The sequence below is a fragment of the Bos taurus genome, chromosome 25 (genome assembly GCF_002263795.3).
Source record: "Bos taurus isolate L1 Dominette 01449 registration number 42190680 breed Hereford chromosome 25, ARS-UCD2.0, whole genome shotgun sequence".
In the NCBI taxonomy this organism is placed as follows: domain Eukaryota; kingdom Metazoa; phylum Chordata; class Mammalia; order Artiodactyla; family Bovidae; genus Bos; species Bos taurus.
The window spans coordinates 39,210,569-39,225,257 of record NC_037352.1 but is presented as its reverse complement, the minus strand read 5'-3'; the positions used below and the strand labels follow the sequence as shown (position 1 = coordinate 39,225,257).

The following is a 14,689-nucleotide window of genomic DNA, read 5'->3' as shown; positions in this document are numbered from 1 at the left end:
ACTCACCTAGAGCCAGAAATCCTGGAATTCGAAGTCAAGTGGGCCTTAGGAAGCATCACTACAAACAAAGCTAGTGGAGGTGATGGAATTCCAATTGAGCTATTTCAAATCCTAAAAGATGATGCTGAGAAAGTGCTGCACTCAGTATGCCAGCAAATTTGGAAAACCCAGCAGCAATCACATGGCTGGAAAAGGTCAGTTTTCATTCCACTCCCAAAGAAGGGCAATGCCAAAGAATGCTCAAACCGCACAGTTGCACTCATCTCACATGCTACTTCTGCTCTACTGACTACACCAAAGCCTTTGACTGTGTGGATCACAACAAACTGTGGAAAATTCTTCAAGAGATGGCAATACCAGACCACCTGACCTGCTCCTTGGGAAACCTGTATGCAGGTCAAGAAGCAACAGTTAGAACTGGACATGGAACAACAGACTGGTTCCAAATAGGAAAAGGAGTATATCACGGCTGTATATTGTCACCCTGCTTATTTAACTTATGTGCAGAGTATAGCATGAGACACGCTGGATGAAGCACAAGCTGGAATCAAGATTGTTGGGAGAAATATCAGTAATCTTATGTATGCAGATGACAACATCCTTATGGCAGAAAGCAAAGAGGAACTGAAGAGCCTCTTGATGAAAGAGGAGAGTGAAAAACCTGGCTTAAAATTCAGCATTCAAAAAATGAAGATCATAGATAGCATCTGGTCCCATCACTTCATGGCAAATAGACAGGGAAACAGTGACAGACTTATTTTCTCAGGCTCCAGAATCACTGCAGATGGTGACTTCAGCCATGAAATTAAAAGACTCCTGCTCCTTGGAAGGAAAGTTATGACCAACCTAGACAGCATATTAAAAAGCAGAGACATTACTTTACCAACAAAGGTCCGTCCAGTCAAAGCTGTGCTTTTTCCAGTGGTCATGTATGGATGTGAGAGTTGGACCATAAAGAAAGCTGAGCGCCGAAGAATTGGTGCTTTTCAACTGTGGTGTTGCAGAAGACTCTTGACAGTCTTGGACTGCAAGGAGATCCAGCCAGTCAGTCCTAAAGGAAATCAGTCTTGAATATTCATTGGAAGGACCGATGCTGAAGCTCAAACTCCAATACTTTGGCCACCTGATGCGAAGAGCTGACTCATTGGAAAAGACACTGATGCTGGGAAAGATTGAAGGCGGGGAAGGGGATGACAGAGGATGAGATGGTTGGATGGCATCACTGACTTGATGGATATGAGTCTGAACAAGCTCTGGGAGTTGGTGATGGACAGGGAAGCCTGGCGTGCTGCAGTCCGTGGGGTCGCAGAGTCGGACATGACTGAGCGACTGAACTGAAGAAAGCAGAGGCTACTGCAGGCTGGCCACGCCCACCGGTCCTCATGCCCCTCGGCACCTCCTCACTGGTTTCTCAGTCTCAGATCATTGGACTGCCTGCCTGTTGGATAAAGGACTTGGCTTTTCCTCCTCACTGAGATCAATGTCACAATTGTTGGTTACTGTCCCCCGAGTGGCCATGTGCCGTTCACACTTCAGCCTGAGCTCCTGGGACTGGTTGCCACTGGAGCAAGCAGCTCTTTACTCAAGCCTGGTGTCACAGCAGGGACCCTCTAGAGATGCCCTGTGTGTTTATTCTGTGGATCTTCCCTGTTTTGTGGATGGTCAAGAGATTTGACCTGGACTAGGAAACTCCCTTGGGGGACACTCAGTGCGTTGGTCAATTTCTCCAGTCATCTCTGAATCGCACATTCTCCACCCAGAGGTGTCCTGCTCGCCTGCCTCCAGCTCTGCCCACCCGGGACGTGTGACCCCAGGGCGGCTGGGTACCAGGCACAGCCCTCTGGGCCCAGGCCAGCCCGCAGAGACAGGTGAATGAGGTTTCTTGAGGCTGGGGCCACCACGCGCATGAACAGACGCTCTCCAGACCAAGCCCCCCAGGTCCTCTGGGCATCAACGGTGCTCTGTGCCCAAGGAAGCTTCCCTGGGGAGGGGCTGTCAGCGCCAGCCTCCCCCGCTGTGGAAAGCCGCCTCTGCTCCCGCTGGGGAGCCAGTCTTGCTGTCTGTTTCCACTGGAAACTTCTGTGGAAGTGACAGCCTTTTCTCTGGGCTTTGCCTTTGGAAGGTTAGATGTAAACCTTCTGAGATGTTCTACAAAGTGTGGACGTGGGACGGGCAGTGGACCCCAGAGCCCAAGCCCAGAGTCCTGTCTACCGTCTGCACTAGTCAGGATGCCGCGTGGGTCACGTACAGCAGGTGCCAGCGAGGTTTTCCCAGAGGAGCCCTGCATGCCCACCAAGCTGGATGGACATCACCTGACCTGTCTGCTGGGGGCTGGTGTGTTTCTGGGGCATGCTTCTCACGCCTGTGGTCAGAGCATGGACCAGGTGTTGTCCAGAGCGGCACTGAACCCCTCTGGGACTGGAGACGGTGCCCCGGCGCCTCTGCAGTGGCAGGTCCTGCAGCATCTTCAGGAGAGAATCTTCAGGACCCCCTCCCCCACCCCCATCCGAGTTGAACCCCCACGTGCTGAGGTGTTTGGTTCCCCGATGGACACGTTTGGAAACCTGATGCCGAGTGTGTGAACGTGTTACCAGTAAAACACTTTCCCTCCCCTCCCACCTTACTTTAAAAGCTTGGGTTTTGTATGTTTGGTTCACAATGAAATTCAGAAAGAGCTGTTTTTATTACTGCTTCCTACCTCTCAGCAGCTGGTTTATTATTGTTGGTTAAAGGGTCTATACTTGCACGACTTAACCTGTCTCTGTATCTGCAGAGTCTAGTTGAGAGGGGACTGATTCCTGAAAATTCCCACCTGGGTTGCTGGGATTCCCGACCCCAAAGTGGGTGACGGAGGTGGAATTCATCATTAATATCAACTGTCCCCTTTTTCTCAGACACAGTGTTTTGCTTTTTCCTTCATCCCTCCCTGAGATCAGTAACTATCTCTTGAGCCCTTCCTACGAGCCACAGATGGCTCCCCACCTTGGAGGAGCCGGGCAGGGAAGCCAGAGACAGCAGCCCAGCCAGAGAGGAGGCTCTGCGTCTGTGTCCAGGAAACTGGCATGGAGGGCTTTCATATGAACTTGACTTACGGGGGAGTTGGGGGCGTCTTGTCCCTTGGACAGTGAAGGAAGACGCCCTCGCGGGCTGTGGGGAGTGGGCCTGGGAGGCCCCCCTGCAGGTGGGAGGTGGACGCAGGGAGGCTGGGGATGCGTGGAAGGAGATGGTGACCTCCAAGCTCTGGTCAGCCCCCAGCTCGGGGCACCTCATACCTGGATTTGTGACCCACTTTTAGAGTTTATGACGGTTTTCTCTGAATACTTTTAATTTTCAAAACCAAAATTTCCACACGGCTTGACACCCGCAGCCAACTTGTTAGCGGCAGCAACTGGGCCACGCCTGTTGGTGGAGCCCTGGGCGGGACAGGGCGGGCAGGGCGGCCCTTGCACCGAAAGCACTGCGGTTCGGAGGGGGAGCCCCGCCGCTTCCCGCCCCCGGACAGGCGCGCAGTTTCCAACCGGAGAGGAGCGCGAGCCCGAGGCCGGGGGCTCGGGGTGGTGGAACGGGCCGAGCACGTGTCTCTGCGCGGCCTCCCCTCGGGCGCCCCCGTGTGGCCGAGTGAGGGCACCGCGCCCCCTCGGTGCAGCGCGGACGTCCCGTAGGGCCGGACAGCGGCTGCCTCGGTCCGGAGTCAAACCTCAGGACATGTCCTTTCTCTCCGCAGTGTCCCCAACTCCTGCCCAGCTAGCCCCCGAGGGGCCGGCTCCTCCAGCTACCGCTCCGTCCAGAACGTGACCTCCGACCTGCAGCTGGCCGCAGAGTTCGCCGCGAGGGCCGCCTCCGAGCAGCAGGCCGACACGTCCGGAGGGGACAGCCCCAAGGTCTCAGCCCTGGGCGCACTGGCTGGTGCCCGGCGGGTGCAGGTGTCCCTGCTCTCCTCCCCGAGCCCCCCTTGTCTCGTCTGCGGGGCCGGGTCGGCTCCAGAGCCTCCTTAGAGTTTCCGGGAGGGCGTCAGGCTTCTCGCCTCCCAGCTTAGTCTTAGTTCGTTCCCATCAGACAGCTGTCTTTAAATCAGTTTGCAGAGGAGGTGAGAAATTTCAGAATCAAACCTGACTTTCCCCCATGAGGCAGAATTGGCTCCTCCTAGTCTAAACCCCCAGGAGGAGGTGGGGGTGATGTTCTTAGACACCCCGAGAACCTGTGTCCTCTCTGGAGGGGGGTGGCTGGATTGGAAACGCGTCTCTCCAGGCTCACCCCCTCGTCTGCACCCCCAGGACGAGTCGAAGCCGCCATACTCATACGCTCAGCTCATCGTGCAGGCCATCTCGTCCGCGCAGGACCGGCAGCTGACTCTGAGCGGAATCTACGCACACATCACCAAGCATTACCCTTACTACCGCACGGCCGACAAGGGCTGGCAGGTGCGCCCCTTCCCGATCCCCGGGCCGTACACTGTGACCCCGACCCTACCCCCAGAGTCCGTCGTCCCTCCTGGGAGCCCACAGACGGGAAAATGTCCCCAGGCTCAGTGCACGGGGCGCTCCTCTGTGACCTTGCAAACATGCGTCCCTGCTCTCCACAGACTTCTTGTTTAGGTTCATAAGACCTTCGTCCAGTATTCTAGTTGGCTCAGCACACGTTCTGAACCTGGCGTCCCCTGAACAAGGGCTTCTCCTTAACGTTCTGGCTTTTCTGTAAGGGCTGCTCATGAGCCCGTGCTGAATTTTCACAGGCACGACCACTGTGACACCTCTGTGCCCAGGGCCCCTCCGGCCCTGACCCACGCCGGGCCTGCGCGGGTCAGAGCCACACCCACCATGACCCGTGACTCCCCGCTCTGCCCACAGAACTCCATCCGCCACAACCTCTCCCTGAACCGCTACTTCATCAAGGTCCCTCGCTCCCAGGAGGAGCCGGGGAAGGGATCCTTTTGGCGGATAGACCCTGCTTCAGAGGCCAAGCTGGTGGAGCAGGCGTTCCGGAAACGGAGGCAGCGGGGCGTCTCCTGCTTCCGCACCCCGTTTGGGCCGCTGTCGTCCAGGTGAGCCCCCGCCCCGCCACCCCCGCGGCTGCGGCCAGTGAAGCCGCCTCACCTTTTCTCGGAGAGACCAGCTTGGGCCCGAGAGGCAGGGAGAGGGCGTCGGCCGGATTCCCACGATGAGCTTTGCTCTCCGGGTGTTAGTTTGTCCCGGGGGAGGTTGGTGCCCATCCCAGCAGGACTGCTGTTCTTAATGTAGAAGCACAAGCCGCTTTCCAGGGGGGGCTGGCCAGGCCCCTCGGAGGTGAACGCGCTGGTCGTGGCCTTCCCCGGGCCCAGGATCACGGGGCGGTGGTTCATGTGGCGGGCGGCCAGCTGTGGCCGCAGGGTCGGGCAGCACTCGGGCACGCTCACTGCCACAGTCCCGTGTCCCCGTCTCCTAGGAGCGCCCCGGCTTCACCCACCCACCCTGGGCTGATGTCCCCGCGTTCCAGTGGCCTGCAGACTCCAGAGTGCCTGTCCCGGGAGGGCTCGCCCATTCCACACGACCCTGACTTTGGGGCCAAGTTAACTTCTGTTCCCGAGTACCGCTATTCCCAAAGCGCACCTGGTAAGCCCGGCCTCGCCCTCTCGTCTGATGTCCCGGGACAGAGAGCCGCGAGCCCCCCAGCAGGGCGTGTGCGGGGCCCCGCTGACCCAGCCCTCCTCTGCAGGCTCTCCGGTCAGTGCCCAGCCGGTGATTGTGGCCGTGCCGCCCCGGCCGCCCAGCCTGGTGGCCAAGCCCGTAGCCTATGTGCCGGCTTCCATAGTGACGGCCCAGCAGCCCTCGGGCCACGCCATCCACGTGGTGCAGCAGGCGCCCCCGGTCACCATGCTCAGGGTGGTCACCACCTCCGCCAGCTCTGCCAACGGATACATTCTTGCCAGCCAGGCAGCGGCGGGGGGCGCCCACGAGGCAGCGGGCACGGCCGTGCTGGACCTGGGTGGCGAAGCGAGAGGTAAGCTGACCATACGGTCACCTTGGTGGGGTCGCGTCCGGCTCTCGTGGGTCTTCAAGGTGGAGCCATCAGCCTGGGCCGTGGGGCTCAGGCCATCTCGGGCGGGATGTCTCTGAAGGGTCACCCCTCGTACCCTCCCGTTTTCCGGGGGTACTTTCCTATGAAGCAGCGCTGATCATCTGAAATGCCGCTCCCTGCAAGCAGCAGCTGGGGCTCCAGGCGCCCCTGGACTAGGTGTGGGGCCTCAGACTGGAGCCCCCAGCGAGGGCTCCTTAGATGTCCTTCGGAGTGAAAGAGTCACAGAGTCCTGAGTTAGAAGTCAAGAGTCCCAGAGGATTAACGCGGTGATGGTTGGGAATACCATCAGTGCTTTCGGAGGCCCTGGAGCCGACACTCTGAATGAAGCAGTGTCTTAGGGATGGCAGGCGGCTCATCCCAGCAGTGACATCCCTTCTGATCCCGTCCTAAAGACGTGCGTTTTGGTGAGAGAAAGCTAGGTCATAGCTCCAAGTGCAAATCGTTTCATTCCAGATGATACCCATTCTTTCTTAGATTAAACTTGCTTTGGTTAAAGTATGCAGTATTTAAAATTTCCCCTAAAACCCTATGGCTTGTATTTCTCTTGTTTCAAAACATTCCATCAGTGGGAGTTTTCTTTTAAGAACCCAGGTCTTTGCCCAGTGTCCCGGCTTCAGGCCCTTGGCCCCCCGCCCCACCCAGGGGCACCCCCGCAGGGCCGTGACCGTGGCTCTGACACATGCCGCCCCTGCAGGCTTGGAAGAGAAGCCCACCATCGCACTCGCCACCATCCCTGCTGCCAGCCGGGTGATCCAGACGGTGGCCAGCCAGATGGCCCCGGGGGTCCCCGGACACACAGTCGCCATCCTGCAGCCAGCCACACCAGTGACCCTGGGGCAGCACCACCTCCCAGTCCGGGCCGTCACTCAGAACGGCAAGCATGCCGTCCCCACAAGCAGCCTCGCCGGCAACACTTACGGTGAGGCCCCACCTGGGGCGGCCCCTTCTGCCCCACTCGGCCCTGAGCGCCAGCCCAACCAGGGTCAGTTCAGCGAGCATGTCTCCTCAGTTCATCCGGCCAGTTTCCTGAGCACTTGCTCTGTGTCCGGGCTGGGATTTGAGGCCGAGGGAGCCCCGAGGGAGCACCCTGCGGGGACAGCGTCAGAGGGGATGGGAAGGCACTCAGCACTGCACAGTTAAAGCGGCGGGGGCGAGGGCGCCCGAGGCCAGGGCTCGACCCGCTGGGGTGACGTGGGAGCCGTCAGGGTGTACAGGGGATCCCCACACAGAAGCAACCGAAAGAGGAGGGACAGGGTTGGAGGCCCCCTGGGGTGGGGGCCGGAAGGGGCTGGTGCCCAGGAGCTGCCCCTTGGCTGTACCAGGAGGTGCCCGGCGTGCTGGGGAGCTGTCTCCTCGCCCTCCTCGCCCTCGTGTGGCGGCGCTGGTCCGACCAGCTCCGCAACGTGACTCTCTCTCTCTCCACCCTAGCCCTCACCAGCCCTCTGCAGCTCCTCGCGGCCCAGGCTAGCTCGTCCACACCGGTGGTGGTCACACGCGTGTGCGAGGTAGGGCCCGAGGAGCCAGCGGCAGCCACCAGCACGGCGCCCCCCACCGCCACCTCCGCCTCCCCCACCGGAGAGCCCGAGGTCAAGAGGTCCCGAGTGGAGGAGCCTGTGGGGACTGTGACTGCACAGGCCGGTGTGATGGCAGCCGCCGGCCCGCAGGGCCCCGGGACCGGGGAGTGACGTTGTGGCGTGGAGGTGGAGTGGGACACACGCCAGACAGAGCTCCGTGGCCGGACCAGGGCGGCTGACCCCGCCGCCCCTGGGACTGAGACGGGAAAGCTCCCAGTGGGCCGAGTGCAGGGCCCCACGGGCGGGACACCTCCACCTGCCCGCACCCGGACACCCGTCCTCCTGCCCCCAATCTGGAGTCAAACAAAAACACATAAACTCGTTCAGACAGCTGATTGTACGATTCTGGAATTCTTTTTCTTCGTTTCCTTCTCCACTCTGCCAGCACCGCCTTTTCTCCCCAGGCCTTTCGCCAAGGGCGTGGGAAGAAGGTCGCAGCCCAGCGTCTCCTGGAACATGTCCAGGCGGCCCGGCCCCGCACAGAAGCCAGGCTCCCGGGGTACCTTCACCCCCAGGTGGTATGGAAGCACGGGCCGGCGGCACCAGCCCTGTCTGTAAGAGACAGGACCTGGGCGAGAGAGACGCAGAGCTGCCAGCTGTCAGACCATCCCCGTCGCTGCTGCTTCTAAAGTGACACCGAAAGTGTCGTCGTTCGCTGGACAGAGGGGAGGGGTCTGGTCTGGCTTTGAGCCCCACGTGTTTCCGGTTTTATTAAAAGGCGGAATCGAGGCTTCACTGACGGCCTGAGACAGACACAGAAGGGATCGCCCGTTCCTGAGGTTTCCACCCAAAGACGCTCTAACAGCTGGGTGTCTGGGTCTTCCCGGCATCGGTCCCCACAGAGTGAACTCTTGCCGCTCCGTCTGCTAACTTCAAGGAAGACCGACGGCCTCCCGGACTGGCGCTCAAGGCAGAGAGCTGTTTGGATGAGAGGCCCACCTGCAGCGTCCACCCTCGTTCCGGCCACACCAGGTTGCTGGGGTCGGAAGGACGTGGCCGCCCCCGCGGGAGAACGGTCACGCTGAGTGGCCCCGTTTCCCGGCTGCTCTGACGTCCGGGGGCCCCGCGGCTGCCCGCCCAGCCTCCTCACCAGCTGCCAGAGTCTCTACCGCCCGACAGCCTGCCTGCCGTGACTGACCAGAACTGGCTCTGCGGCCCATGGCACCAGAGGCCCCAGTCTGGGCCCACAGCCCTCGCCAGCTCAAGGGCCCTCAGGGGGCCTCGGGCAGAGCAGGGCACCCCCGGTCCTTCACATCTCGGGAGAGCACTCTCAGGAAACGTTCAGTGTGTCTCTGCAAAGAGTGGTTTAGGTCCGGCCTGGTGTCGGCCCTGCCCTGGGGGTCCCCACGGACATGGGCTCCCCGCTTCCAAATCGCCATAGCAGCTGCAGGGGCAGGTGTGCGGGCCGCTTGCGCCGCCAAGGTTGTCCCCAGGCCCCCCACGGGGACCGGTGTTGAGTGTCCTTCCTCCAGGCTGGTGTCCACTCAGCCCACAGGCCAGGTGCGTCCGTGCCACTGACCCTCATCCTACGTTGTGGCCGTGGTGCCCCCGTGAGGTCAGAGACGGGAGGACGGGTGCCCGGCTCCGCACCCACGCCGCCCTGGCGTTCTCTATGGCTTCCCGTCTGGTGTGAGTGCAGAGCGTGAGACTGAGTGGGTCGAGACGGGCATCCAGGCACTGCCGGGCTGGCTCCGCAGGTCCTGGGTAGGGCTGGGGGCCATCGTCTCTTTCTTATGTTGCTGCTCAGCCCTGGGGCTGCGCGGGTCTTGCTCAGATGCCTTCTTGCTCACAGACCATCCTCTGCGCCACAGCTCGCCTCCCCCAGAGACAGACGCCAGGCCGGCTGGCCAGAGGACACGCCCAGCCCCGTCCCCTCTGCCTGGCCCGACCAGTCTGGCCCGACCCTGTGTTCTCCTGACTTCCAAGGCATTTTGGTTTTGTGTGTTACCGTGGACTCCCTCACGGTTCTATCCTGGCAGTAGTTCAGGGAGAAAGGAGCAGAGGGGGGTCTGTGGCTGGAACTGGGAGGGAGATGGGACGGGGTGTCCTCAGTGACGCTCTGCCACGTGCCGAGCGCATGCCTTTTTAGCTCCTTCTGGGCAGAAGGGACCCCGTGGGGCCAGGTTCAGGGGACCAGCCACTCCAGGTTCCTGGTGAGCCTCTGGGTGGGCTTTTGGTCATCTCCCCAGAGAGCCCGTGGTACCCGCCAGCACTTGTCCTGAGACCAAGAGGCCAGGAGTGGGCAGCTCCCCAGGGAAGATGCTGCTGTAGCCGGAAAGATCTCTGGTGTCCTCAGAGCTCCCCAAGCCGTGGGGCCACACACGCCCCCACCACACCCGTCTGCAGGAGCCAGAGCAGCCAGGAGAGCCGGCAGCGTGGTCTTCCACATGCCTGGGTTGTGGCACATGGACCAACCCACCCGAGGCTGGGAAATAAAAAGGCAACCTGGCCTGACGCGGGGGCCACGGCCGCCTCGGGTCACCCAGGGGCTGGACTCCGCAGAGGGCCGGCCGGGCAGGTGCGCTCGGGCCCGTCGTCGTGGCTGCTCACTCTCCATCGATACCAGGCCTGCCCGTCCAGCTGTACTCGCCCTTTACCAGTGCCAGATACAGGAGGGCGCCGCTCTGCATGGCGGGCGTCACGGAAATCCCTGCCCTACCCCGCTGAGTGTCCTCCCCTCCGGCCAGGGTCACCCTCTCGCAGGCCCGTGGTGGATGCTGAGTGTCCTTGCCCGCCACCTGCATCTCTATGTGAAGCTCCGGGACGCCTGGCGCTGTCGAGCAGAGCCTGTGGTCGGGGTTCGGACCATCTGTCCTTCCCCCCACCCCCCTGGGATCCACTGTGAGGTCGGAGTAGCACTAGGGGGGCCCCCGGGCTGGACATCGTCACCTCCTACTCCCTCTGCTGCAGGGGACCCTCAGGCTCTTTCTGCCGCCAGGTTGGCTCACTTTCACGGTTGCTGTTTGTGGGAGGTTGTTTTTTCTGCTTCAGAATTAAGCCAAATGGAGAAGGTGAAAAATGGACTTCTGAGCTGCTAATCAACACGCATTGGTGATTCTCAGGCGGGAGGGGGTGGGCTTGGTGGGGCCACCAGGCTGCTGGCTGCTTATCTGGACCCTGCTGGGCCTGGAGGGAGACTGGTTTAGGTCGCAGCAGGCCTTGTTCGGCTGGCGCGCTGACTTCCCCTAAAGAAAGGTCTGCCTGGACCAGTCAGAGTGAGCCGCCCGGCTCCCGGGGCGCGTCCCAAGGTCTCTAGACAGAAACTCCTTCGCTGGCCCCTTGAAATTCAGGAGGAGACAGAAACTTTTGGCTTTTTTCCTTTGGTCAGTTTCTTCCTTTTTGGAGGCAAAGAAAAGACCGAACGTGAGCGTGTGTTAGAGAAGAGGGTCCTTCGCGCGGCTCCTCTAGGGTTTAGACTGAGGGGCGGTTGAGGCCGGAGAAGGAGCTGTCTTCTTCCCAAGCCCCAGGTTCTGCTTTGCCCCAAGACGGCTTCGTCTGGGATGGGGTGCTGCCGAGCCCCGGGGAACCGGCCTCGGGCGCCGCCAAGCTCACAGCTGCACCGCAGGCTTTGGTGCAAGAAGGAATGGACGGAGCTGCTAGGCAGGCCCCGCGGCGGTGGGGGGGGGGGGGGGCGGTGCCAGTGGGAGCCCCGCCCTCGCGGCCAGCCGCTCGAGGCCGCCCTCCGGGTTGCCTCTGCCCAGAAGTGAAGTGACTTACCGCGCCTCCTTTATGTTATTCACACGTGCTGCTACGAGGCGGGGACGGGCCGCAGAAGGAGGGAGGCTCTTTGGCGAGGGGAGCAGCAGCGGCTTCTGTCCTCAGCCCTCAGGCTGCTCTCATGCGTTTCATGAACTCCTCTCATCTCACTCGTCCCTTCCTCCAGGCTTGTCTCCATCGCGCGGACCCGCCCTTCCCGCCGGGCCCGGCCTCTTGCCTCTTCTCTTACCCCCAGAAGCTGCTCCCCGCTGGGTCTAAGGGCCGGTCTGGGCCATCAGTCACCACGCAGCCTCTGGGGTGGCCTCATCCGACCGTAAGGGGCCCACCCGGAGTCACAGCTGCCTTGCAGCGCACTGTGTTTGACACACTGCGAGCGTCTGCTCTGAGTGGAAACAGAAAGTGGGCTCGTTGGCTGAGTGTGTTTAGGGAAAGTAGTTTTGCTCTTCTGCTGAGAAGAACGGTCACTTGCCGAGTCTTCGGTGCCCCCCCAGCACCACCGGGTTGTCTGGGCGTCCCTGTGGAAGGCCTGTCCTCTGGGCTCGGGCCGTGGCTCAGCTCTGCCCCAGCCCACGGAGTCATCCACTTCTGCCCTCATCCCCGGGGACACGGGACTCAGCAGAGGATAGAGGTTGGAAGGGTTCATGTCTCTGGGTTTGACAAGACCCCCCTCTGTCCCCATCACGTCTGAGTTAATGTCCCAGCAGCCACCATGAGAGGTCTGATTGTCTGCAAAACTTGCCCTGCCTCCACCCCCAGCTGCAGGCCTGGCCCCGCCCAGTGACCCTGCCCACCGCCCGGTGACAGGAGGCCTCCTGCGGGCTCAGCGCTGACCAGGAGGGACGTTTATGCTGTGTCTTCACGGGGCCCCGAGGTGATTTCTTCAAGTAGGCAAGCCTCAGGGTGTTCAGCGTCTCTTCCTCTCTCTCAGTGTTCTAGAAAAGACTGAGGGCTGCAGACTCTTTCTAGGCATCTTTCTTTTCCTCCAGGGAAGAATCTTACTCAGAGGATTTCCTTCATTCCTTGGACCTGCGTGTCATGCTGGAAGCAACTGGTACAGGTTCCTGAGAAGACCAATTGGGGAGGGGGAGGCGGGAAGCTGCAGCAGACAGGCTTCTTTCTCTAGTTGATGGGCTGAACACTGGCTACGTGGGACCCCTCACCCCCGCCCCCAGCTCTGATGAGCCAGGGGGTCTTCAGGTTACACCCTCCATCACCCTTTTGCTTCCAAGGGAGACAAAAGGTCTCCAAGCTATTCTCACTCTCTTGCCCCAGATCTGTTAAGAGTCAAAATAGAATTGGAAGAATTCTAGTTCATTATTCTTTGTTTGAGATCCTTTTTCTGCAATGAGTGGCTCATTGGACTCATCCAAATATTTACTGGTGGTTCACTCCGCATGAAAAACAGTAAGAAGTGCAGAGGAGTCCAGACCGGAGAGGGATGTGGCTGTTCAACGCTGTGACCCCCCTGGGCTACCACCGTGTTGGTCCCACTCACTAAAGATTCCATGCTGCTCATGTGAAGGTTTTTCTTAGTTGCTGGTGGCTCAGCTGGTAAAGAATCCGCCTGCAATGCAGGAGACCTGGGTTTGATCCCTGGGTTGGGAAGATCCCCCGGAGAAGGGAAAGGCTACCCACTCCAGTGTTCTGGCCTGGAGAATTCCGTGGACTGTATAAGTTCATGGGGTAACAAGGTCGGACACAACTGAGCGACTTTCACTCATTTACTTACTTTCTTAGCTGCAATGATAAGACTGGCCCCTCTCAAGCTGTTGCCATGACCCCCAAGGAATGCTATGAGCTGTCCCCAAATTCTGAGCATATTGGCTGAGCTGGAATGAGGCCCATGAACCTGAAATGGATTTCTTGTGCATGAAATTAACTGGCCAAAAGGCTATGGAACTACGCCTATGCTTTTTTTTTTTTTTGCAGGTTTTTTTTTTTAATTTTATTTTATTTTTAAACTTTACATAATTGTATTAGTTTTGCCAAATATCATAATGAATCCGCCACAGGTATACATGTGTTCCCCATCTGAACCCTCCTCCCTCCTCGCCTATGGCTTCTTAAGACCTTAGCCTCTAAATTTCTGAGTTAAGTTATCAAAAAAAAATTTTTTTAATAAGTAAAAATAGGGTTTAAAATCAAATATTCTTAAGTCTGGCCTCTCCCAGCTTCCTTCCAGGATGGGCTTTCTGGGTACCTGGTCAAGGGGGACTGACCCTGCTCCGTTTCTGCTTTAGGACAGGGACGAGGAGGAGAGACCAAAGTGTGTCCTTAATTCTTGCTTATATTCAGACCCAGATCCCGGGCAGCTTGGTGCACATGGGCAAGGGATAAACCCAGCACGGATTGTGTTTCTTACCTGACTGACAATTAGCCTGTAAAGATCTTTCAGCGGGGCGGATGTTGCTAGGGGGCGTGTCTGTGTGCATTTTTTTTTTTTTTCATGGTGGCCGTCTAAAGTTTTTTAGACAATATGTTTAATCATCAGTGCTTTAAAAAAGTGGCGGTATCCTGTAGAGTGGGAATTGGGCTGCGCGGCGTGTTTGGTGCGAGGCTGAAGTCACGGCGCATTACCGTGGTTCACCATCCATGTGTGGGCTCTGGCCTCTGGGGCACCCAGGAGGGACACATACACCCCAGCACCTGGGCAGGGCGGGGGGAGGGGTGCAAGTAGGGGGGACCCACCTTAGCTAGGCCAGCCTGCGTTTTCATTTCAAATGGGATACAGTATTTTTTTTTTTAATAAGGAGCCATACTTTTTAAAAAAAAAAGTTTGAGATCTGAATGTGATTTCTAATTGTACCAGACGTTAATGTTTTAAAGCTATAACAAAGTTTAAAATTTCTACCTTTTTTTTTTCATTTAACTGTTCTTTTATCTATTAAATTGTTGTATGTGGACGGGGAAGTTTTGTCTTTCCTCTTAGCATTTGTTTCTATAACCAGAAATAAAATTATATATTAAAGAAACGACATGGGGCTCCGCGTGGTCTTGTGAGCGACTGCTGAGGGACAGACGACAGATAGGCAGGTGCCCTGGACACTCGGCTCCCCTCTCAGCTGCAGGCAATCGCCACTTGCTTTTTCACTGTTCAGTCGCTCCGTCGGGTCCGACTCTTTGCTACCCCACGGGCTGCAGCACACCAGGCTTCCCTGTCCATCACCAGCTCCCGGAACTTGCTCACACTCATGCCATCCAACCATCTTACCCTCTGTTGCCCCCTTCCCCTTGTTCCTTCCATCTTTCCCAGCATCAGGGTCTTTTCCAACAAGCAGGTGCTGCCGGATTGACAGATCACCAGAAGGGGGCGCTCAGGCGTCGGCACTGCGGGCCACCTCTGA

The 14,689-nt window shown here is 58.8% G+C and overlaps 1 protein-coding gene across 3 annotated transcripts in view; it reads left to right on the top strand.

Moving 5' to 3' along the window:
* FOXK1 (forkhead box K1) overlaps window positions 1-14,320 on the top strand; it is a 58,604-nt gene extending 44,284 nt beyond the window's left edge. For 2 of the 3 annotated variants that reach the window (XM_059881628.1, XM_024985250.2), the window contains exons 3-9: window positions 3,725-3,923; window positions 4,275-4,421; window positions 4,848-5,041; window positions 5,422-5,588; window positions 5,692-5,976; window positions 6,749-6,973; window positions 7,483-14,320. In XM_059881628.1, coding sequence (XP_059737611.1) covers window positions 3,725-3,923; window positions 4,275-4,421; window positions 4,848-5,041; window positions 5,422-5,588; window positions 5,692-5,976; window positions 6,749-6,973; window positions 7,483-7,739 — 1,474 coding nt within the window. In that variant the 3' untranslated portion in view covers window positions 7,740-14,320. The remainder of the gene's footprint in view (window positions 1-3,724; window positions 3,924-4,274; window positions 4,422-4,847; window positions 5,042-5,421; window positions 5,589-5,691; window positions 5,977-6,748; window positions 6,974-7,482) is intronic. The other variant, XM_024985249.2, reaches the window with a different exon arrangement.
* Window positions 14,321-14,689: the final 369 nt, after the last annotated feature.